The 24,737-nt window shown below is 37.2% G+C and overlaps 1 protein-coding gene across 1 annotated transcript; it reads right to left on the bottom strand.

Moving 5' to 3' along the window:
* Positions 1–20,801, bottom strand: LOC130080633 (WD repeat-containing protein on Y chromosome). Its single transcript, XM_056246076.1, has 18 exons — positions 20,552–20,801; positions 19,965–20,087; positions 19,703–19,874; positions 19,568–19,614; positions 19,309–19,446; positions 18,931–19,119; positions 18,219–18,410; positions 17,095–17,349; positions 16,850–17,014; positions 15,837–15,986; positions 15,392–15,576; positions 14,353–14,492; positions 12,761–12,909; positions 12,445–12,662; positions 9,517–9,641; positions 7,298–7,410; positions 7,084–7,203; positions 1–379 (listed from the first exon to the last, which is right to left on the bottom strand). The coding sequence occupies exons 1-18, from the start codon at positions 20,759–20,761 to the stop codon at positions 242–244; spliced, it is 2,829 nt and encodes a 942-aa protein (XP_056102051.1). The 5' UTR covers positions 20,762–20,801; the 3' UTR covers positions 1–241.
* Positions 20,802–24,737: the final 3,936 nt, after the last annotated feature.

The raw sequence follows: 24,737 nt of genomic DNA, 5'->3' as shown, positions 1-24,737 counted from the left end.
GCTTCAAATGGAAATCATTGCAACAGCAAAGGCCACATACATAGTAAAATGTTTCAAAAACAATTATTTTTGCTTTACATTCCAATAAATAATACATAGTGTATACAAACATTGATTTGACTGAATAAAGACGACACAAAAGCCACTGTTAAGACCGACGAGGTGCATTTCTGGGGCAAACACTGTAAATCACTGACATGTGGCAAAAAATACAACCTGTAACCTTCATCGTACCCACTGTCTAGTCCTCCAGTGTTTCATAATCCCCAGCATCTTCAGAGGAGAATATCCGAGAGCTCCCTTCTGTTCCTCTGGAGGAAGTCTGCCGCATCTTCAGTTTCCAGGTCTTCAGAGGTACATCTTCTAGCTCATGGATCTCCTAGAATGAGTTGAAAGAGTTATTATGTAATTACAGTCAAAGTTCTTGCATGTGGTGAATATGCAAATAAAACACTGTCAACTACTTTTCGTTTAAATTAGGTGAAGACTTTTAAGTGCTTAAAACTTTTTTCCCCACTGTGGTGGAGACACTGAAATGTGTCTGACTTTAGTGTTGTGGTTGCCATAACAATGCCTCGCTCCCCTAAACGTGCCGTTACAGTCAGTAGCCCATCCTGGCACACGCCAACGCTTCTGCACTCTCTCCCCAGCAACTCCTCCGTGATTCACTCTTCATTTCACTTTCAGCCAGGCGCTCACTTGAAAATTTTACAGAAAAAAAAAAACATTCGAGCCTTCTCATTCCACCTCACCAAAAGCTTTCGCTAGCCAAGCAAAACTTCACTGTGTTGAGGCGTTCATGGCAACAAACACAACAAACGCTCAATGCAATGAAAAACTGGGTGTTGTCTTTGTTTTTCCTCGTCCGCTGGTTTTGCAGACCTTTCAATCAGTATCGTGTATCTACAGGTGTGTTTGTGACTTGTCACGGGCGGCATTTATGGCTCCTCCACTTTTTGTCATGGCCGATTTTGTCCCCACCACTTTATAAAATAGCTTGAAGCATCTCACTTTTTTTATTATTATTATTTTGTGTGTGTGTTTGTGTTTTATAATGACAGGTGATCAAATTTGTTGTTTTTAATATCGATTTTAAATTATTATATTTAATTAGTTCTTTTTTCATTTTTAATATTGTTTTAATCTTGAATTTATTCAATTTTAATTTCTTTATTTAGAATTATTTTATTTTATATACAATTTAGAATTTGTTATTCTTAATAAAAACTAAATTAAAAAATGCTCATATACATCCATAGAAATTTTGGTTTCTTAAACTTGGACATTATTCTCAACCTTCTTGCCCATATTCATTTTCTTTAGTATTTCGGATGCATTTATTCTTAATTTTTTTATCAACACGAACTGGGAAACAAACAGAAACAATAGTTATGGAGCAGAAAAAAAAGAAAAAAAAAGTTTGATTATTTTAATTTACTCTTATTAATAATAATATATAATAATTATAATTGTATTAATAATATAATGTTGGAGGCCCCCGAGTGGGTTCTGGCCCCAGGTTAAGAACCACTGTCATAAACTATTTCATAAGCTATTTATATTTTCAAAACAATAAAAGTTCATGTTAAAATATATGTGCATAACATGTAAATAATATTCATATATTCACGGCTTGACATTCACAATCGGCAAATGCGAGTGGATTTCAGCAGTGGCGTATAACGCAGTCACTCCTACTAGCCACTTTGGCGGGTTTAATTTGATAGCCTATTTAATACATATTTCAAATGTATGAATGAATGAATGAATGAGGCATTTATATAGCGCTTTCATATGTACTACTGTACACCCAAAGCGCTTTACAATCATATCAGGGGGTCTCTCCTCAACCAGCACCAGTGTGCAGCATCCACTTGGATGATGCGACGGCAGCCACAGTACAACGGCGCCAGTGCGCTTGCCACACACTAGCTATAGTTGGAGAGGAGAGAGAGTGATAGAGCCAATTCAGTGGATGGGGATTATTAGGAGGCCATGATTGGCAGGGGCAAATGGGTGGAATGTGGCCAGGACACCGGGGTTACACCCCTACTCTTTACGAGAAGTGCCATGGGATTTTTAATGACCACAGAGAGTCAGGGCCTCGGTTTAACGTCTCATCCGAAGGACGGTGCTCTTTGACAGTATAGTGTCCCCGTCACTATATTGGGGCGTTAGGACCCACACAGACCACAGGGTGAGCGCCCCCTGCTGGCCTCACTAATACCTCTTCCGGCAGCAACCTGGTTTTCTCAGGAGGTCTCCCATCCAGGTACTAACCAGGCTCAACCCTGCTTAGCTTCAGTGGGCAACCAGTCTTGGGCTACAGGGTGATATGGCTGCTGACGCTTACTCACTCTCCCATCTCTCTGATAGCGAGTTACACAAAAACCCACCTCCCCTCACTGTTGGTGTTACAGGGCTTGAACTTCAGCGTGGGATTGCAAATATTGCACAATTTGACTCATTCCCGCAGATTTTGTGCTCACACCCAAAGTGTGGGGACTTAAAACCGCCTCTCAGTACTGAAGTGAGTTATTTTTCGCTGCTTATTGCGCTTACAGTTTTTCTCGATTGTTTAAACACTATAACCAGGCTTTTGAACTAAAATTTCAAAACTATAATGCCATTTATCAAAAAGCACACCCATTTCACTGAACTATGAACACTATTCCCCTGTTTTGACACATTAGTCAGATTTGTTGAACTGTCACAGCAAAACTCTACACACAAATCCCTTCATTTCTCATTGCCTACATTCAATATTGTTCACTCAAGTCAGCACAGCTTCAGCTCAGTTAGCACACAATTACCCAGGTGAAAACACTAAGAGTCAAAATTGAACACACATCAGTCAGATCCTTCAATAGATAGATAAAAGGTTATACAATCTTTTATAAAAGATAAAAATCAGTTTTGGAACAATGGATCCACAGAGAAATTAAGCAATAGGTCAAGGAGGGAGAGGAAGAGGAGGAGGGAGAGGAAGAGGAGGAGGGGGAGGAGAAGGAGGAGGAAGGGCAAGGGCAAGAAGACAAGCAGTCTCAGATGAAATTCAAGCCACTTTAGTTGGCCATGTCCTTGTCCATGGTATGACTATGAGGGAGGCTGGGCAACGAGTACAGCCAAATTTGAGTCGCTTCACCGTCGCCTCCATCATCAGAGCCTTCAGGGAGGTGTGGTGGCAAACACATTTCTATCACTGAATAAGAGACAAACATTTCCAATTGTCTTTGATGAGGTTTATGTTCTTGCAAGAAAAGGCCAGCAGTCGTACAGTCACACAGAGTGGTTGCAGAGTGTGACAGTGAAGGGAGGGCATCCTTTCTCCTTTATAGTCTTGACTCCCAGAATGTTATCTTTCTAGGCCAAAGATGGTATTTCAACTAGGGTTGGGTACCGAAACTCGGTGCCAATAGGGAACCGGTTCCGACGTAAACAGTAGTAACCAGACCGAATAAGAACGAAAATTTCGGTGCCTGATTTCGGTGCCTAACTTCATTAGGCACACACGCACACGCACACGCACACACGCAAGGTCTCTCGCTCTCTCCCTCTCCGCCGTGCCCGTGCGTGTGCTACACAGTTTGGAGCACAGTTTCTTCTGTCTTGCATGCGCGCCCTTTCCCGCAAGGTTTGGCTGCATTTCACGTGTAAAATTACGTGTCAGAACGCCCTCTGGGTGTGCCGATAGTCTGAATCTTATATAGAATCAAGCCAATTCATTGGCTGATGGCGCGGGCGCTGCATCGACGCACTAACGTCGTCATATTATGTTGGCGCGCGCGCGCCGCCATCTGCTCCTCAGATTTCTCTGCCGAAAAAGGAAGCTGGTCGGCAGCGCGAGGAGCTTGGCAGCGTCCCGATATGTTACACCAGTAACCAGAGATGTTCTCTTTCATAGGTTCACTCAACGCTGCGTAGCTAAGAAGCATTGGATTTGTAGGCTGCTGTATCACGTGCCGTTTGAACTGACGCGCTACAGCGATCTGTCACATTTCAAAGAGCCAAAACGTTATTTATTGTGTGAATCTCGTAAAAATATTGTCAGAATCTGACAGCTGTGGATCAGGGACGGATTAAGGCGATGATGTGCCCTGGGCACGGATGTCTCAAAGGCCCCCTTCACCAATTTTTTGGACAACAGTGGGCAGGCAAGCCAGGCATTTTTAGGGGACCCCCGAGGGCTGGTCATTTAAACAATCAGAAATGTTAATAATAACAGACGCAGCAACATCTCTGCATCCCCCAGTGTGTGGCCTCTCGCTCGTTACGCTCGTTATGCTTTTACCTTTTTCAAACTGGTGCAGCGCTTACTCGCGGTAGGTAGAAAATGCATGATTTGATTTGTTAAACATGAAAAGGACTTATCCGTCTGGCATGGCAGCTCGCTCTAACTTTAACCTAGATAAATGCATATCCAAGTGCGTGTGCGGAGTGTGCAGCGCGCACTGCATGGCAGGCGTCGGCGCGAACACTTGCATTTTCCAATCAACAGTGGAAACAACTTGAAATAGGCCTACTCAATCTTTTCTGGTCATAGGCCTATACAGAAAAGAATAATGCATCAGTCGCAAGTAGCTACTTTTATTTTTGTAAACTCACAATAACAAGAAACCGTTGTGCTTTTGTAAAATAAAATAAAACAAACAGGGCGCGCTTTCATGGTCTCCGTGGCGTGAACCGGAGCGCGTCTCAAAAATGAACTGAAACACAGTGTATAGCCTCACATACATGATGAATATTTCTATATAAAGCTTGAAATGTCCACTTTTAAACGAAAAAATTCGAATCGAAAGCAAATACCGGCTGATTAGGCTGATATGATATGAAAGGTGCATTTCTCTCTAAAGGCGCATCCACTTTACAGCAGAGATATAGATATGTTTGCAGCCGACACTGATTTAAAAAAAAAATTATTAAACAATAAAAATGCCTAGTTTTTTCCAGACATATATTATCATTAGCCTGCTTTTGCCGGTGCTTTGCGGCAATATTTATGCATGCGCTTGCTTGAGCGCGGAATAGGCTATACGCCTCCACTCAGTATTTAAGCAGAAATTAATATTAACGTGAGATTAGTCGACTAATTGCTTAAAGGAATGACTACTAGTCGTCGACTAGAAAATCTTTAGTCAACGGCAATTCTAATCAATGCATTTATGCCAGTTGACATTTATTTAATTAGTAGCCTAATTCTAGTATCCAGGTCTTTACGTTAAATTAGTTGAGTTAACAATTAGTTAATGAACTAAAATAATAAAACAAAGATTAAATTAAGATGCTATATAGCATTGCTTGTTCCACCACAAAAGACACTTTTTAAGGTGACAATCCGTTACACATTTGAAGATTTACTGTATCTTGAAGATTGTTGTATTGTATTATATCTTCTGTTATAAAGATGAAGATTGACATTTCGTTAAAAAAAAAAATAAGCCCATAGGATACTATTGTAAAACATAAACAACTTAGCCTATGGTCTGTCTTGGTTGTGGTTTTAAACTCATTTTTGTTTTGGTTTTTAAGTAACCGTCTTCTACGCGTGACTTTTATATTACGCAATGCTTTTCACTCGCCTCTAGATGTCCTTCTCAACAGCGCAGCAATACATTCAAATTATTTATTTCATTTATTTACTAGTTAATACTTTGCAACTGCAAAAAAAAAAAAAAATCACATTATTTCTCAATATTTAACACAATTTTACTGAAAATAAAAATAAAATAAAAAGAATAATTTGAAAAGAATAGACACAGTACATTTTACAGGGCCCCCTGCTGGCCCAGTGCCCTGGGCAAGTGCCCAGTAGGCCCGTGCGTTAATCCGTGCCTGCTGTGGATTTGTTCCATATCAAAAGTAACCTTCTCTGTCTTGTCTGTCAGTGTCCTCTTTGTCCGCGATTTTTCTGTGTGAAAAGGGTCATTTGCGTGAGTCTCACGGTCAATGCGTGAGAGTTGGCAGCTCTGCAATCTCCAGTATTATTACATTGTTTGATACAATATTGTTTCATTTGATATTATGTAAATATGAATTTTTATTTTATATTGGTTTTATTATTACCATATGTTACTTGTATTTATATTGTTTAAAGATTTAAGTTAATATTGTGTCCAGTTTGGCCCTGTAAATTAAAGGGTATTATTTTTTTATAAAGTGTGTGCGGTTTCATTTTCTTAAGTACCGATTTAAGAACCGTTTAAGCACCGGAACCGTTTAAAAAATACAGAGTAGGTACTGGAATCGGATAAAACCCAACCGATACCCAACCCTAATTTCAGCCATATGTGGAACATTCTTAGACTTGTTCATCATATTGTATCCTTGAGTGGAGGCATGTACCAACACTCTTTACCATTCCAATACAATTCCAGATTTGAATAAGGTTTGTGTGTGCTCTTTTACTTTCATATGATGCTCACACACATCTTACATAAGAGTAGGAGAGAGTAAAAAAAAGATGGGGGGGGTGGGGAACCACAAGCAACATGACTTACCAGTTTTGGAAATGTTGTTTTGAATTTATAGCACCAGTGTGTAAGACTATGTTGTAGTGTGTGTATTTTTGAGGGCTTGTGTGTCCTGTCTGAGGGCAAAGTTTGGTTTTTCAGCAAGAGTGAATGGTTTTGAGTGTAGAGCTTAATTTTGACATGAAAATAGGATGTTTGGGGAATTGGGTGAGACGTTATGGATTTGTGTTTACTGTTTTGAGAATACGAGGCATAGTTTCAAGAAATGTGTTTAAGCAATCGAGAAAAACTGTAAACAGTCAAATGGTATTTGAGAAAGTTGAGAAAGAAAACACATGTAACAGTATAATGGATTCATGCGTCAGGTCTTAAAGTTGCAGCAGCCTAATATACCTGCTGCCAAATTATGAGACAATATTAATATCTATATGGCAGCTTTTCCCCATGGTATTGATGTCCATATATTCATATTCTTGAGTTCAGCATTCACCTTTTTCGTGACATCACAACCAGCACATGTGTGCCAAGCCAACTGCCCCATCCTCATAATTTATAAAACAAAGTCATGCCAATGATTTTAACATGCTAAACATCTCAGAAAAGATTGACTAACTGGTATCTCCAGATCCTGAAACGGTGTGAACTCGTTCCCAAAGCGGCATTCGATATTTCGTCGCCTGCGTCGTCGCGACGCCATCTTTATCTCCAGATCCCCGAATTCTCCGGAGAGAAACTGAGACACACATTGAAAGTAACACTGTGTAAAGAAATCCTTTATGTAGTTTTAACAACTTAAATTGAAATGAAATTTCATTTTCTTGACTGACCTTACTGTATTTAGACAGTGGGAACTTTTCCAAAGAGCTGCGCTGGTCAGATGTGCACTCTAAGTCTGGGGTTCGTAGAGCCGTGTAACCGGTTTGGAGGTTTGGAGCTAATTCTGCAATGACAAGGGGTTATAAATCAAGCTTTTTTTAGGATTAAGAGTTTAAAGACAAGACGGATGGAATGAAATTGAACACATTAACAAAGCAATATGTCTTTACTAGGTAACTAGTCAGAGGGAAATAATGTAAGGCAGGATTTAATTTTATTTGTCATGACTCGTTTAGTCTCAGGTGACATGCTGCTACAAAGAGGCATGAACCGGTCAGCACTGAAAATCACAAACTCTAACCAGATCGCATTCACATGATAAACAAAACGAACTGTGGTAGATTGCTAAATGTCTGGAATAAAATGTGTGCAGACAATGTGACAATTTAATGCATTTAACTTCTGTAAAGTCTGAACAATCATTTGCAGTTATATTTCATTTATATCTTTATATTTAAAATGATATTTTTAAATATTGTGAATTTGTTATTTGTAATTAAGCATTGTTATATTTATTTGTTTTAAATCTTCAATTTAATATTCTCAATTTAGAATAATTGTATGTATTATTTTAGCTTTAAACATACAGTATGTTTGAATTTTTATATTTTTAATAAAAACAAAATCCAAACAATTGTGTTTTTGCTGCTCATATACATCCACAGAAATGTTGCTTTATTAAAATGTTTACTAAACTTGAACATTGTCTTCAACCCATATACAGTATTCATGGTATTTAAAAGATATTTCCTCTAGTACTTTTCATTTTTTTATTAATCGAAACCGGAAAACAAACATAAACGATATAGAGCAGGAAAAAAAATCTAAAAGAGATTTCTGTCTTGTTAGATTGTATTTTACTTTATTAGAATAATATATAAATTAATTGTATTAATAATATAATATTGGAGGCCCCTGACTGGGTTTCGTCCCCTGGAACCACTGTCATAAACTATTTCATAAGATATTCATGTTTCTATCAGTCTATTTGGGCCATTTTTTGACAGAATAAGCTTTAGAGTGGATCACTCACACTTAATGCAAAATGCCTTGCTCTGTGAGACTAAAATTTTATTGAATTGGAAGATAATTTTGAAACATTTTAGACTATGAAATATTTGGTTAATATTATTTGTATTTGGCCACGTGGCCTTGGTTACTTCATCAGAAAATTGGTTTCCAAGTGATTTTGATTTTTTAGTCCAGGGACATTTATCACGAATATATAAATGGCTAATTCTGAATTCATGTCTTCTCTACATTTTGTCCCAGAATCCCCTGAGCAGCTGCTCTGAAAGATCAAGAAGACACTGGAGAAAGTCTGAGCATCAGCAGACGTCTAATTCTCCAACGAGTGTCTAGACAGCTGCAGGAACCGAGAAACACACCCGGCTCAGTCGGGAGGCTCAGTCAATCGCTTGTTTTGGCATGACGAGGACTGGGAGCCGGAGCTGAGGGAAGTGAGCTCAGCAAACTGCCAGATCCTGTCTGTATTGGTGCTATGTTGAAGGATTTCGGGGTTTTTTAAAAGGTGGGAGGTGTATTTTATTTCGCAAATGTATGCACACTACTTTTCAAAAGTTTGGAGTTGGTAAGATTTAATGTTTTTGAGGCTGAATTTATTTGATCAAAAATACAGTAAAAACTGTAATATTGTTAAATAATATTACAACTTTCTATTTTCTATTTGAATATATGTTCAAATGTAATTTATTCCTGTGATCAAAGCTGAATTTTCAGCATCATTACTCCAGTCTTCAGTGTCACCTGATCCTTCAGAAATCACTCTAATATGATGATTTGCTGCTCAAGAAACATTTATGATTATTATCAGTGTTGAAAACAGTTGTGCTGCTTCATATTTTTGTGTAAACCGTGATACATTTTTTTACAGGTTCAGAAGTACAATTTGATATATAAATATTTTTTAAATTATATATGGCTTTACTGTCACTTTTGATCAATTTAAATCATCCTTGCTCGATAAAAGTATTCACTTCTTTAAAAAACTTTTTTTTTTTACTGATACTGACCCCAAACTTTTGAATGGTAGTGTAGTTTGAGACTACTTATGTTTACTAATTGTGCAGTGTAAATATCAGGGGCCGTATTGTTCGCTAAAGGAACCCAAAGTTTAAGTGTGTGTTTGTCAATAAGTGTTTCAGTTCACCTTTTTGTGGATGATCACCCTTCCCTGAACTTTCACCCCAGCAGATAAAACTCTCAGGGCTGGCACGTGATTGGCTGTCCTCCTTCCTCTCCTCCTTTTCTTTTTTGATTGGACTGGTACGTTCTCTGTGGGGGATGTTAATGGATCACCGTTAGACATCAATCAATGATTGACGAAAGCACACAAATTCCTGATGTTTGCCAAACGGATGAGGTCACTGAGGATGTGCCATATCCATGTCATGACATGTTGCCGCATCATTTCGTAACATGATGGTATTAAACATTAACCAGCAGTAAGTGGTTCAGTGGATAAATCAACGGGTCTCAGTGGCGCAAACACACATCTAGAAATATTTAAAGGGATAGTTCACCTTAAAATTACAATTGTGTTCCAGTTGTATTAATTTAATCAAATAAATGCCACCTAATGTGATTGATAAACTGCAAAAGTCAACAATTTAATTAAATGTGAACACTGAACATTTGAAAGTAGAAATGCACTATAGGCTCTCATGAGGTTGTAAATTGATCAACTGTTGATGAATTATGACGGTGTTTACTTTATGGTGGTGTTTCTATTGTAATATGTTGTAGATGCTTGTAAAAGTGCATATTTTTGTTATCTCCCTCCTCTGTTTGAATGAGCAACTTTAAGTATTAAAGCAAATACATTTCAAAACTATTCTTATTCGTATGTATTGATATATTAGTATATTTTCAATACATAGTATTTTTATATACCATATAAACCAATTTTAATACATACGTATATTGAATAAAACATGCCACAAGTATTTAAACTGGTTTTGCTGATGAACGGTATGAAGTCTTTGTTGAATGTTTTCCCAAACCAGTTTAATCAAGTAAAAGAAATTGAGATACATGATTTATTTTTACAATTTTTATGGGTTCATTCTATAGGGACACGCAGTATTAATTGGACTTTAAAAAATCTGCAGAGACCCTGAAAAATGGTTTCAAAAGTCTTTTAATACCATTTGCATGAGGAACCTAGTGAAATAAGTCATTACTAGATGAGAGTCATGCTCTTTACCATGCAAACCCGCAATGTCCATTTGAATGGTGGAAGACACTTCTTCACTGAAAATGTATCTTAAAATTTGATCTGTGATGGTAAACACAGTTAATGACAACATTTAATTTTTCTGTCTAAACTGTCCCTTTAAGAGAAAAGCTGTATAATTATAAACTCTTCTGTGTATGTGATGGATTCAGCCCAAAACAAGTCTAAACAGAATCAGAGGAGGAAGTCTGTGGAGGGTTTCTTCACCATGACTAGACACTTTGACAGACCTCCTATTTCCCCTGCCTGTCTGTAACCATTATTCATTTTCGGACAACTCCAGAAATAATAATCAAATGAATGGCCGTCTCTCTGGACTTTTCTCCACTTCAACACATCATTCCGCCACATGCTTGAGCATAAATGGCAGATATATCCGACCAATGGCAACTTTCACTGTAGAGATTTATTTGTTCCAATCCCTTCCATATATTAAGATTGATCAAAGCTGCTAGACTCACAACTGGTCCGGGACATGAGCTTGTAGTTTGGGTTGACTACCTACAGTATCTACTTGCTTTTGTGGAGAATTAGTTGTGGTTCAATGCAGAGCTAAAGTTTTCCAATAAGATAAACTTCCCAAAACCTATTTCGACTTAAATTTATTTAAAAAATATCTCTTATTCAACATTTTAATTATATAAGTAAGTAAACTAAACAAGTAAAATACAGAACTGTTATTATTATTTACAAAAAAAAAAAAAAAAAACACTTAGGATAATGATTTAGTACAGAAAAAAGAAGGGCAATAAAGAAGGAAAACCTCACATTTAATATGACTATATAATAATAATTTTATATTATACAATAATAATAATATTTTATTTTACAGAACAACAGTAAAATTATAATACTAATAGTTATTGCTGTCTTAATTTACTTGCAATAATTTATTATTATTTAATTTATCTTACAGAGCTTTTATTTTGGCAGAAAACCGCAGAGAGACCTTAAAGCTTCTCTTTCGTTGACAACAAATTTATAAGCGATTCTCATTACAAATCTAAGAAGATGGTTGTGCATATTGCATTTTCAAAAACACGTTATAAGTGACCAAAACCCACAGCGCTTGCAGAGATGGAGTTTGTGTGCAGCAGATTTTACTGCGAACCAAGCTGGGCTAATTATATAATTCATGTGGGTCACACTTCACGGAAAACACGGAAACCTGCATTAATACCGAAAAATCACACTCCCCTGTAATTAGGCCTGGATGTGTTGATGGTAATTGTTGCAGAGATTTCAGTTTTTGGCATTGTGAAATCAAGTCACCTGACCCTGGTAAATCAATGCAACTTTTAAGAATAAATTTTTCAATAATCATTAGAAGTCTTTCTTTTAGAACTTGCACAGCCAGATAGTAGCAACGGCAAAGGTCAGCCTTTCTTGGCCTTTTCAAGAGGCCAAGTGTCTCCTTCACAAAATTATGTTTTATTAATAAAGTTCGGGAGAAGCACGTTCAGATAATTAATCTAATCGTTATGGGAGGAGCTCATCCAGTCATCTCAATTAACATCAAGAGGTATGTATACAGCAGTTTTTACAGCTGTTCTATGACAGTTTTCCAGCATCCCTCCACCACCCCATCTCCTCACTTAGTCCAATCCCAAACCTGGAATGGGGGAGTACTCTGGGTTCAGGCCAAGCTCGGATCCCTCCCCTCGGACAGCACCCCAAATACGCATATCCTTTACTCTATCTAATTATATGTAAGTGTGAACTTGCGAAAGAATCATGAGATTGGTCAGAGAAGGTGCACTGGGCTTTTTGAAACTGATCTGAACTGCACATGCTGAGTGAGTTGGCCATCGTTTAAGGCTAATAACTGATGTGCAGTTATACCTGTTGGATTGATAAGTGTCTGGGTTGCTCAAATCCCACTGCTGTTTCTGTCCAAAACAGCCCACACATCCTCCTTCACGGGTCCAGAGACAGGCCCGACGGTCCACCGACGCGCTCAGCACGAAGAGTTGAGACTCGTACACCAGGACCTCACTGCTCACTATCGCCCTCTCATGGCCCCTCCAATAGTGTAACAGTGGAGGCAATTGTTTTGCAGACTGAGAGAGACACATACTTTAAATATATGTATATAGAATGAGGTAAACTGGATTGCCTTCAGCAATTCATCCTAATGCAAAAAAGTACATTTCCATACCTCCATATCTCCAGCAGATAAGGCATAATGTGAGATGTCCCAGACCTTGATGGATCCTGTGGTGTCTCCAGTGACAAGTAGACTGTTTTCCTGGTCTGTGCTTAAACCCATCACACTCTCATCAAATTCATCAGGCACATAAAACTGTCCTGCATCAGACATGATGGACAAAACAAGTCATTAATCTATTAGTCTGTGCTTTTCTGATAACGGATGTAAGATAATAAAAATCTGTGCTTCCAGAAATTGAGCAGAAGCCAGCCGACCAGACTCAAACAAGCGATTTCAGCCAGCTCTTGTCAACAATATTCCTCAGACAACCAACGAAGTGTAAACCCAGTAGATCAACAGTTTGGAAGTTTATTGAATATACTGTTGAGTGTGATGTCGAAGCCGAATTTTCAGCATCATTACTCCAGTCTTCAGTGTCACATGATCCTTCAGAAATCATTCTAATATGGTGATTTACTGCTCAATTATTATCAGTTATACTACGGGGCTGTTGAATGCTTGAATCTGATTGGTTGACGAACGTTCTAATGTGTGCAATTATTTTCAGTGAAACGCACGGCTAAAGTATTTCCAGGAAGGTCTTGACCGCATTACAGCTCCATATCACTTTGCCAAATGATTTCAGTTATTTCAAAGGTTTTTACAGCCTACAGAACCAAAACCCACAACGACACTGACCGAGCAAATAAATATAGTAAACAATAGGACAAAAACGACAAATTATTTACAAGTTTTTATTATGTATGCATTTATTAGTTATTATGGAAAAGCACATATCTTTTTCTCGCGCTCTCTCTCCCACTCAAACGCACATACAGTTAGGACACACACTTGCGTATTGTCAGCGCTGCTCTGACGATTTTATCAGTAAAATAGTTTAGTAACTTAAAAGCAACATGACGTTTCTCACGGGGTGCAGATAAACATAGTTTTGCTATTAGTAAACAATGGTGCCGAGCATTAGTCTGCTATCAGTGGCTCAAGTTCCCATTACTAGCTCTAAAATTTCGTTTTGGAATTAGAAACGGAGGTTTGGGATTAGATGCGTAAGAAATTAGTCCCACACACATGAGCATTTTAAGGACAAAAACCTGACAAACGTCTTGAAATATTAAGGTGTAATATTGTATTGTTATATTGAGGTGTAACGTCTGGTGTGCATTATATTTCTAATAATTCAACGGCCCATCGTTAATTATTCCCTGCTTATTATATTTTTTTCTTAACATTTTCTTTAAAAATATTAAGCAGCACAACTGCTTTCAATATTGGTAATAATAAAAAATGTTTGTTGAGCAGCAGATAAGCATATTAGAATGATTTCTGAAGGACCATGTGACACTGAATAGAAAACAGTTACACATTAAATTGTAATAATATTTCACAATATTACCGTTTTTATCAAATAAATGCAGCCTTGGTGAACATTTGAGACTTCTTTCAAAAACACTAAAAAATCTTGAATTATTTTAAGATTCTGAAGTAGGGTGCAATTTAAAACGTCTTCAATTTAAAAAGGTCTATATAGCGGTGTTTGTGATGTTAACTTGTCATCAGTTGGTCTCGGTTATCATGTTTACCGTGGTTGTGTCTGGCCCCACAGATGCTCCACCAGCAGACGGATCCGGCCTGTGAGCTGAGCAGCACAGCACCGCTTCTCAAATGACTTTGCTGAGCTCGTTTTTGCAAGAACAGCAGTCTATGAACGGGCAGATGGACTCTACACACACAGAAGCACATTCAATTTATACATTACTTCACTGTCAACTAATATACCCTAAATAGGACATAAAATAGGTGCAGTGGTTCTCAACTGGTGGTTCTAAATCCAAAAATGTGTTGCAGGTCTGTTAAATGCAAGCAATCATATAATTATGCCTGGTTGGGATAGCAAAATTATTAATCTTGTTGTGTGAATTATTAGCTGCCGAGAGTTTGGACTTGAAATTCTATTCAGACAATTTCATTTGAATACTTTTGCAAATAGTTGGGCACTCCATGGTAATATTAATACATTACAATATTCGATTTTAAGGCCAATTTTCTTTGCTTGTGTATGGTAAACAAATATGGAACTGTGTTGGGTTACCACATCAACGTAAAATCTGGATGCTAAAACCAGTTGAAAACCAGTCTTTATGAACATATAAAATTATATATTTTTCCCCCACTGTGCATGATTTATTAATGAAATGACGCTCAGGGAATTTTACTGATACATCAAAAATTCAACTTTAATTTAACCACATATAAATAATGACTATGCACATTTCAGGGATATTACAGAGGGTGTAATCTACATTTGATCATATAATTGTACCCTCTGAATTCCACATATATTGTCATGCTTTCTCCTCCAGAAAAATGTTGTTTTCTGCTCATTTTCCACCCTCTCCCTGACCCTTACAACAAAACAGACTGTTTTTGCTCATTTGTAAATGACCTGTGTTATAATTAGCTAGCCAGCTGCTGAATACTTATTCTCTATAAATAGTCTAGGTGGATTTGGAGGGAGTTTAGCTTTAAGTAGGTGTACTTGGTACATTAAACTCTTTTATTTCAAATAAGCAAGGAGAATACTATTTTTCACCGCTTGCTGCAGTCTAAATTGGTACTAACTTCCCTTGCTGGGATCTCTGCAGTCGTGTGATGGGCTTCTGAAGAGCCAGCGTCCATATAATGATCTCTCCATCATAACTACCAGTAGCCAGAAGTCCCAGACTTAGACAGTGATCCATCGCCAGGATATCCTCTCTGTGTTGATGACCAGACTTCCAGGACAGGTCTGATTTTACATAGATGTCCTGTACTCACAGATACACTTCAGTAAATGACTTTTAGATCTCCAGTTCTGCTGTGTCAGCTTCTGTGCAGTGTCAGACCACCATTAAAACCCACTTTGTTTTCATAGACGTCTCACAAAAGCACACAGCCAATTGAAGATAATGAAAGCCATAACCAGAAAAAATGCACATTATGGGTTTATTCTGGCTGAAAGCCGTTTTTGCTTTTAAGTAGCCATTAAAGAGACACAATGATGATTGAGACACAAACAGGCCCTTACCTTTGAAAACGCAATGCTATACTGAGCGATCTGTCGACTCCAGCCTGTGGCTAAAAGCTGGTCGTCATGGTGACAGATGATCCCGGTGACCTCTGTGTTGGAGACGGTTTCTAGCTTATGAAGATTGAGGCCATTCAGTAAGTTCCACACCTATAGCATGGAAATGTACCTGTTACTAACAAGTGACAACAAAAAAATCATCAAATCAAAGTTCAGTCATCAAAGTTTAATTCAAACAAACACGGCTGCTATTGAAATGTCCCTTAAAAAAAATAGCAGTCTAAGATAGAGGTACAACATTAAAGTTCACCCAAAAATGACAATTCTGTCATTAATTACTCTCCCTCATGTTGTTCCGAACCCGCAAGACTTTCGTTCATCTTCGGAAAACAAATGAAGAACTTTTTAATGAAATTTCTGTCCCTACATTGACAGCTACGCAACTACCACTTTGATGCTTCAAAACATTCATAAAGAGATCGTAAAACTAACCCATATAAATTGAGTGGTTTAGTCAAAATTTTCTAAAGAGGCACGATCGATTTATACGCTGAACAGATTTAATTTTCAGTTGCGGGAAACTGAAGCTCAAGCATGTTCGCTTGATTTGCAAGAACCAATGAAGTTCATTCTCGTGTTTCGCAGCACGTTTGAGCTTCTGTTTATGTTTGCTGATCAATGCTTATATGTGAATAAAAGCCTAAATTGTATCTGTTCGTCAAATAAAGTGATATTGTCACTCCAGAAAATTTGGACTAAACCACTCAATTCATATGGATTAGTTTTACAATCTCTTTATGAACTTTTTAAAGCTTCAAAGTGGTAGTTGCGTAGCTGTCAATGGAGGGACAGATATTGCTCAGATTTCATTAAAAAGATCTTCATTTGTGTTCTGAAGATGAACGAAAGTCTTACGGGTTTGGAACGACATGAGGGTGAGTAATTAATGACAGAATTTTCATTTTAGGTGAACTATCCCTTTAAATGGATCTTGTGGTACATCTCACACTTACCTTGATAGTGCCATTGGTGGCTGCAGAGATCAGTCTGCGCTGGTGTACGTCTAGTGCCATACAGGACACCTCCTCCTTACCATGAGCGTTCCTTACCTCCATCCTCTTAATTCCTGTCTTCACATCCCAGACAGTCAATGTGGAGTCAGCACAGGCTGTGATTACCTCGACCATGCACAAAATACACATTAAAGATAAGAACCTATAATGTTCAAACCATCTATCAAACAAACCCAAACACCAACCTGTTCAAGATGAGGATTATAGAGGGCACAGGTGTACAGGCCAGACCTGTTGTTGGATTTTGTTTTGTTGGATTCTTTCAGTTGAAACACGGCCAGATACTCCCTGCAAGTCACCAGGAGCACAGGATCCGCAGTCAGGTTGAGGAGCAAAGGAAAGCTGCCCTGCTCTGGGGTAACGCCTGCTTGGATATTGGGGAATTTCAGGTGAAATGTCTTTACGCATTGTTGAGAAGGAATATCCCATATTTTCAGCACCTGAAAGGTGACACGGATATAGACCAGAGCTATTGACTTATATTTCAACTAATTATCTTTGACTTTTATTGCATGTAGGCAATGCATGATTTCCATTTCTAATGCCAAAAAGCACTTTTACGCTAATGAAAACCACACACCAGTGGCCGGATTCACAAAAATTGTGTGCGATTCTTCTTAACTGTTATATTCTGCTTATTTTCTTACTTAAGAAAATTGTGTATTCCTTTTTTCTTAAGACTGTTCTTAAGGCTTAAGAATTTTTTTAATGAATCTTCTTAAAAACCATCGGTTAAGATAACCTCTAACTTGTCTTAAATCATCAAAGGTAAGATGTTTATGGATTTATTGGTTTGTTTCAAATTAATTGTTGTAATTAAGCATTACAACATAACAATAGTTTCATTTTACATTTCTACTACAAGGGATATTTTCTGAATTGACACCAATGATTGATAATGTAAACAATGATTGTGCTAACCCTAACCCTACAAACACACACACACACGTTTTTACCTACAATTAAGAAATAGTTTTTGGCAGAATTCAGCACAGAGCAGCCATACAGATAGGATGCATTCACTCTAGATAGAGAACCAAAAATATTTTGCATGCTTATCAAGTGTGCACGCTTATGAGTATTACAGTCATCTGCAGACGCAAAAACATGGCCTTCACTGACTGATCAGCGAAAAAAAAAAAATGTTCTTAAGAAAATATTTGAGAACTTCTAAAGAAGTTTTCAAAAATTGCACTTAAGAATATTCTTACAAACTTCTTGGAATTTATCTTTCTTAAGAAGATTTTCATGAATCCAGCCCCTGGATATTTTGTTTTCCATTTAGACATTTAGTAGGTGGAAAACTAACAGCGTCCTTAGAGTAGCTGAAGATCTTGCCCAATGCTTGGTGAATAACCACATCCACCACAGAGGTCTGGTGACTGTGCAGAACCGCAGTTGGGCGGGAGGTCACAAAGCGGTTCCAGAGTCTGACAACAGGACCCACTCCAGCTGTTACCAGCAGACTGAGAGAGAAACTGAAGTCAAAACTCTTGACTCCCTACAGCAGAAAAAGGAGATGAAGAAGACATAGTGAATGGGTTTCAATGTCGTGTCATTATTTTCTGGAAGTCGTGTTGCAATTTAGTCTGACTAATAAGTGAGTCACAGAACTCTTGTTTTACACAATATCCAGGCTGATTTTCTTCTCCAGCTATTAAATTTGTAACTACTGTGGGGGTGGCTTATTACTTCTCTGGATATTGCAGAATGGAAAATACAGGGGAATAGTCTGTGTTAATAAATCAGTCAAAACAACTAAATGAAGATGTTTTATTGGTGTCTGAACACTCCCTTTACAAACCACAACAACAACCTCTCTGAATCATGAGTGTATATTTAGTTTAACTGTAAATGGTCTTTGACTGTCTTTTCCCATGAAAAACATTTTATACGTTTATCTATCTAACTGTCTATCAATCTATCCAACCATCCATCTATCTATCTGGCATAGAGGACAAATATGGAATGCAGAGAATACATATGTACATACATACAATACAAACATTATATATCTTCACCTTTTCTATTCTCCAAATGTATTTCTCTCTCTTCTGATTGACATCAATGATGACCACAGAGCTGGCTGGACTTTCTGATGATGTAATAATGAGCTCATCGTGGGGCTCATACAGGATTCTGTTGATCGGCTCGCTGTGGATTTTCGGGATGTGCTGATAGGAGACCAGTGCACTGTGCGCACATATATCCTGTTCATGAAATATTTTTTACAACATCAGTGCCATGCCATTTTAGATGTAGAAGAAATGGATTTAAAAGAATAAATGCAGTCATTTTCTGTTGTTGTGTCAAATGTCTTCATAGAAACAACATCACACATTTCCATGGCACAAAATAATTCTGCAATCATCCCTACATTAAGATGCACACACACTCACTGGCATAAAGATTTGCAATGGGTCAGTTTGGTTGGTGAAAGGCATTTCAAAGAGCCCCTTGAAAGGCTGAAGAAACCACAGCAAATTCACAGAGCCTTTCTCATCTCCCCACATCAGCACACACTTTCCTCCTGGAGCCTAGATGCAGATCAAACATGACTCACAGTGAACTAAAACAAAAACAAACCAGCTTGGAGAATTAACAAGCTTAAAATAAATTCCAGTTCAACACCAAGGCATTAAAATGTCAGCGGCCTACCTCTGTGTCATACCAATAACATAGACCAGTAGCAGCATGACTCAGTCCTGAAAATAACAGACAGAAGAAGACAACAAGGTCAAAATGTAAGCAGAAAAGCAAACTACCTCATCTAGCAGATTTGTTGGCTCATACCAAACAAATGAACCTGCTCAAAACCAAATGTGGTGGTAACATCAAAGAAGTGGATGCCCCTGCACAGGGTTGACACAGCGATCTTCTGAACATTTCCCATGTAGACAGCATCTGTGGTCCAACCCTGGAACCTACTATGATATTGCCTTTTATTAAAGGGGTCAGCATTCATCTACAGGGAGGAAGGAGAAGTTTTGGACTCGTGAAGCTTTTGAAACTCATGTAAGTATATAATCATGTGAATTAAATGTTAATATGTCACCTCCAGTGGCTTTATGTTGTTCAGATGACTGTTCCACACAATGAGAGTTCCTCTCTTGCTGACGCTGATGTAACGCATAGGTGGAGACTGACTCAAAGCCAAGACACGCGTGATGGTCTCTTGCTGATGTAATGAGTGAGTGATTTTATAATTAGAATAGTAGAAAGACAGTGAAATAATTTTTTTACACATATTCTAAGAGCCTAAAACAAAAATAAAATGAAATATAGATAGATAGACAGACACAGATAGATGGAAAAAGCTGATGGATGGATGGATAGATAGACAGACAGACAGACAGACAGACAGACAGACAGACAGACAGACAGACAGACAGACAGACAGACAGACAGACAGACAGACAGACAGACAGACAGACAGACAGACAGACAGACAGACAGACAGACAGACAGACAGACAGACAGACAGACAGACAGACAGATAGATAGATAGATAGATAGATAGATAGATAGATAGATAGATAGATAGATAGATAGACATACTGAATAATAACAGGTGGTTTTGTCAAGGCAACATAATTAATGGCCACAAAGTTAAAAATGCTACATAAAGTTGTCAGCTGTCACCTTGTTGTAGGTACAGTGGCGTATTAAAGGCTGTGAGATGGGTACATTTTTACAGGCCTGCATCGCGTCTATGATATGCGTGTAATGCTGAAACATGAAGGTGTGGAACGTTTGCCATCCTACACGACCATCGCAAGAGATGTCCATCTGTACAAAAGAAGACATTCTGCTGTGATAGCCGGTCATATAATAGAGCCCAAACAGGCACATGTAACTCTCCTCATGAAAAAACAGGCATAGCAAGTTGTGTTTTAAACACCGATGTCCACAACTGACCTAAGCTTGTCTTTTCCTGACAAGTTAAAGTAAATAACCACAAATTGAAGATAACTGGCCTCATTGAATAACTCCTCCACGTCACTTCTCTGGTAGTCTTGGCCTGTCACTTCTTTCAGAGAGGAGAAGAACTCATCAAAACTCATAGAGTTCGCTGAGACTCGGTCACATGCTCTTCTGTTGGGTTTGGATCTCACAGAACGCTGCTTGAAGAACGATTCCATCATTGACCTCAGATGACTCGACTGCAATGACTCCAAGAGACGGACACTCCGGCCTGCAAAACTAAAGATTTAATGGAGCAGAGAGGGAAAATATGGTGTGAAATAAATATGTATGTACAGAGTCATACAGCAGCTGTGATTCAACATTGATTATCAAAATGATGATTACCAGGAACTGCATGGAGAAAAGGAAAGACAGAGGGAGAACAGAAGAGCAGAAGTAGGTTTTGTAGGGAGAGACAGTGACAGAGACGCCCTGTGGAGCAAACAGCAATTGCAAGTACTTTCTCAATGCATCTTGAACCCACATGAATGTCACCACAAAGTAGTAAATACGAGTGGGAAGCTCTGAATTTTCAGAGTTTACGAGTGCGTGTCAGTGAGAAACGTGGCAGAATACAACACTACTTTATAGGTGTTTAGCAGCACATTTTTTTATTTACAACAAAATAAGTTCATTGTCTGCAAAGAATGTAATAGCATTGTAACATAACAATATAATAAATGACGAAGTGGCCTCATAAATTAATTAAACATAAAAAAGCTAAACACACCTGATGCACATTGTTTGTTCTTCATTTTCTAGAAAAACCTGTTGTATTTTTTAAGTTAATAAAGAGACTCCTTTAACCCAAAAAAGGTTGCATATCTGTTCTGATAGGGTTGTGTGGGCAAGGGGGGAAAAACGCAATTTTATAAAAAATTAATATGAAACTAATCAAATAATCACTGAATTTGTATTGGAAAAGTAATTAAAACTTCTATGTTTAGAAACTTCTAAAATGGAAAAACGTTTCCCATTTATTTTCATGCTGATGTTAAAAGCTCTGCGTCCAAACAAACAGGTTTTTTTTTCAATTTTATTTTTAATAACTTGCAATATGGCTAATACTGAATAAACAACAGAGTGTCATCCATTCCACTGTGCAGTGAAATCAAAATGAAATAGCTTCTGTAATTTATCATGCAAGCATGTTGCCATGAGTATCCGACAACTAACCTAAATGAGCTGGAAAAGTTACTGATTGAAACACCACCCTTAATCACAGCTAAGCCGATTTATAATCACACATGGCAGATCTTTAACATGCCAGTTCTTTAACAAAGCATAAATCCTGTAATATGCACATTTTTATATATGGCTTGGCTTAGGTCAAAATATTACGATAAATACAATGAAAACACAATTAAATGCTAGCTTTATTTCCCTGCATTATACAAATTCAATATATGATCGTCCAACCAATACTCTTCTGTGTTTTTAGATGTTTAGACACCTAAAGTGAGTAAAAGTTTGTGCAAGTAGCTAGGTAGGCAATATATTCTTTCCATTCAAATACAAATTTATAGATATGCACCGATATGGAGATTTTGACCAATACGATAACCGATAATCCCTGGAATTTTTTGAAAGCCGATAACTAATATATTGGCCACTAAATCTAAATCTTGATATACATTTTTGTGAGTCTTATTTCAAAAACAAAAGGCTCATTACCAATAAATGCCACGTCCCAAGCTCTTCAAATGAAATCAAAAGTAGGCTATGCAATAGATAACTGATTTTATTTTAAAACCTTATCTGTAGAAAACAAAGACACTGCAAGGAAATGTCTTATCTGTTCACAAAAAGAGATATTTCTTTTAAATCTCATCTAAACGTTTAAGATATTAACTTTTAAAACGCATCTAAAGCGCGAGAACATGTCACTTCATGCAGAAAGCATGCAAACCCTCATAGTGAGCAGCGTGCATCTGAAGTGCTTCCAAAGGAGGAAATAATAATACATAATTTATCATCTTTAATATATCAACCTAATTTTATCTGTTCAATAACATTAAAAAATAACATTTATTGATTACCATTAAATCACTGATTTGAACGCCGATATTTCATGCATGTCTAATTCAGGATTTATTTGATTTATCAAATGAAATGGATTCTATATAACACCTTATGTTTGGGAAAAAACAACATAAAAAAATTACTGCGGGCATGTATGTCTGTGTAAGCTGTAATATGCCATATCACTGACTGATCACTGAAAAAAATAAGACTATTTACTGTTGAGTGCTGCTGGGTAGTTCCTCCTTATAGACCTTCCATATATCCTTATGTCGTTTCAAGGTAGGCCTATCCATACCTAATAAAAGCAAGAGATACACAGTTTAAAGCAGATCAGGTAAAACAGAGCTTCTAGAAATAACTTACAGTCAATACAGTTTCAATACTTTTTTCAGTGTGTCGAGCTTTGTTTTTACGGCCTCTCCTTCTTTCAGCCCAGGAGACAGATGCTCAGGTTTCTAGATTAATCATCCATTAGTTACTAAGACAATGTCCTACAACAACAGAACTAAGGAGGGCAAAATTATTTGCTGCTTTATTGAACACATTTACACTTTTATAATATATATTTTTTCTCTATGTATTGCTAAAGTTAACTTTGTTGACTATTTGTGGTTAATGTTACTTCTACGGTAAACAATATCACATACATATTTCACATACAGTACCACAATTCTTAACGTAAGGCATTAAAATACTGAAATCATAACATAAATTAATAAAGGAACATCTTCCAGCCAGTGTAACCGCCAACGAGGATCTTACAGCTAACTTACGTTTCAAAAACAACCGTTAAAATGTTAACACTCGGTATACAATTTGTACTAATTTGTGTGTATATTGTACTAAATACACAATACTATGGACGTAAACCTTAGTTCTTGTCAGAGAAATTTAACGTTTAATTTTGATAATCTAAATTTACTTACCAGTCAGGTCTCAAATTTGATTGGATGAGCTCTGGCGAGTTACACTGATTCGACACTGATATGCTACTTGTTCGCGCACTCTTCTTCTACTTTATCCATGAAGAACAAGTACTTATGCTTTCAATGTAGTCAGATACAAACTATTCATGTTAAATCAAAGTAATACTGTTTGTATGTAATATATAAGACGGCCTAAACAGGGTGCGGAATTGTTTTGCGGACAATTTTAAACGTTCTGAAAAAACACACGTCTTTATTACACATACCACGTGACTGAAAGTATATCCCATCCCGGTATGAATAAATAAAAATAATTTACAAATTGCACTTGCAACAATTACATTTTCAGAAAACACATACATATGCTAAAAATTATGTATTAGGAATAAAACTAAAAGCATAAACATAGGCCTAAAATAACATTTAAAAGTTGTAATTAGCCTACTACAAGTATATTTACAGTTTGTGAAAAGAAAAAAATATAAAGTACAATTAGAAAATATTACAAATATTTGTTAAAAAATAGTCATACATTTGTTCTAATACTGTTTTGATCTGTGCTATTTTCAGTAGTTTACTATTTTTATTAGTGTGCTTGTTTAAATTATTAAACCATCTAAGATCAGTTTGACCCACAAACATTATAATAAGAAGAAATCATAAAGTTGTCAGAATTCAGAAAACTGGTCAACTTAATCATATCGATTAGCCATATTTTGACACAGTCAGGGACTAATTTAGCCAGCTAAAAGCTTGGGGTGTCTTTATCACAATCATTCACAAATGTACCTGTAAGATAAAATTATTAATATTTTTATATCATTTGGGTATCACAATCTGTTTTGTACAGTATATAAACGCTTTGATTTACTCTTAGTGGTGAGGTTAAGCTATATCGTTCATGTACTAAG

Source organism: Rhinichthys klamathensis, unplaced genomic scaffold (assembly GCF_029890125.1).
Source record: "Rhinichthys klamathensis goyatoka isolate OS25496 unplaced genomic scaffold, OSU_Roscu_1.1 h1tg000035l_1, whole genome shotgun sequence".
Taxonomy (NCBI): domain Eukaryota; kingdom Metazoa; phylum Chordata; class Actinopteri; order Cypriniformes; family Leuciscidae; genus Rhinichthys; species Rhinichthys klamathensis.
The sequence above is the reverse complement of the archived record's forward strand: the minus strand, read 5'-3'. Positions and strand labels throughout refer to the sequence as shown.

Coding starts and splice junctions, on each gene's coding strand:
- LOC130080633 (XM_056246076.1), bottom strand. CDS start 20,761: ATGTGCCTGTTTGGGCTCTATTATATGACCGGCTATCACAGCAGAATG. Junction 17,015..17,094: donor ATAATCCTCATCTTGAACAG/GTTGGTGTTTGG, acceptor TGCATGGTCGAG/GTAATCACAGCCTGTGCTGA. Junction 7,411..9,516: donor GGGTGATCATCCACAAAAAG/GTGAACTGAAAC, acceptor TTGTCATTGCAG/AATTAGCTCCAAACCTCCAA.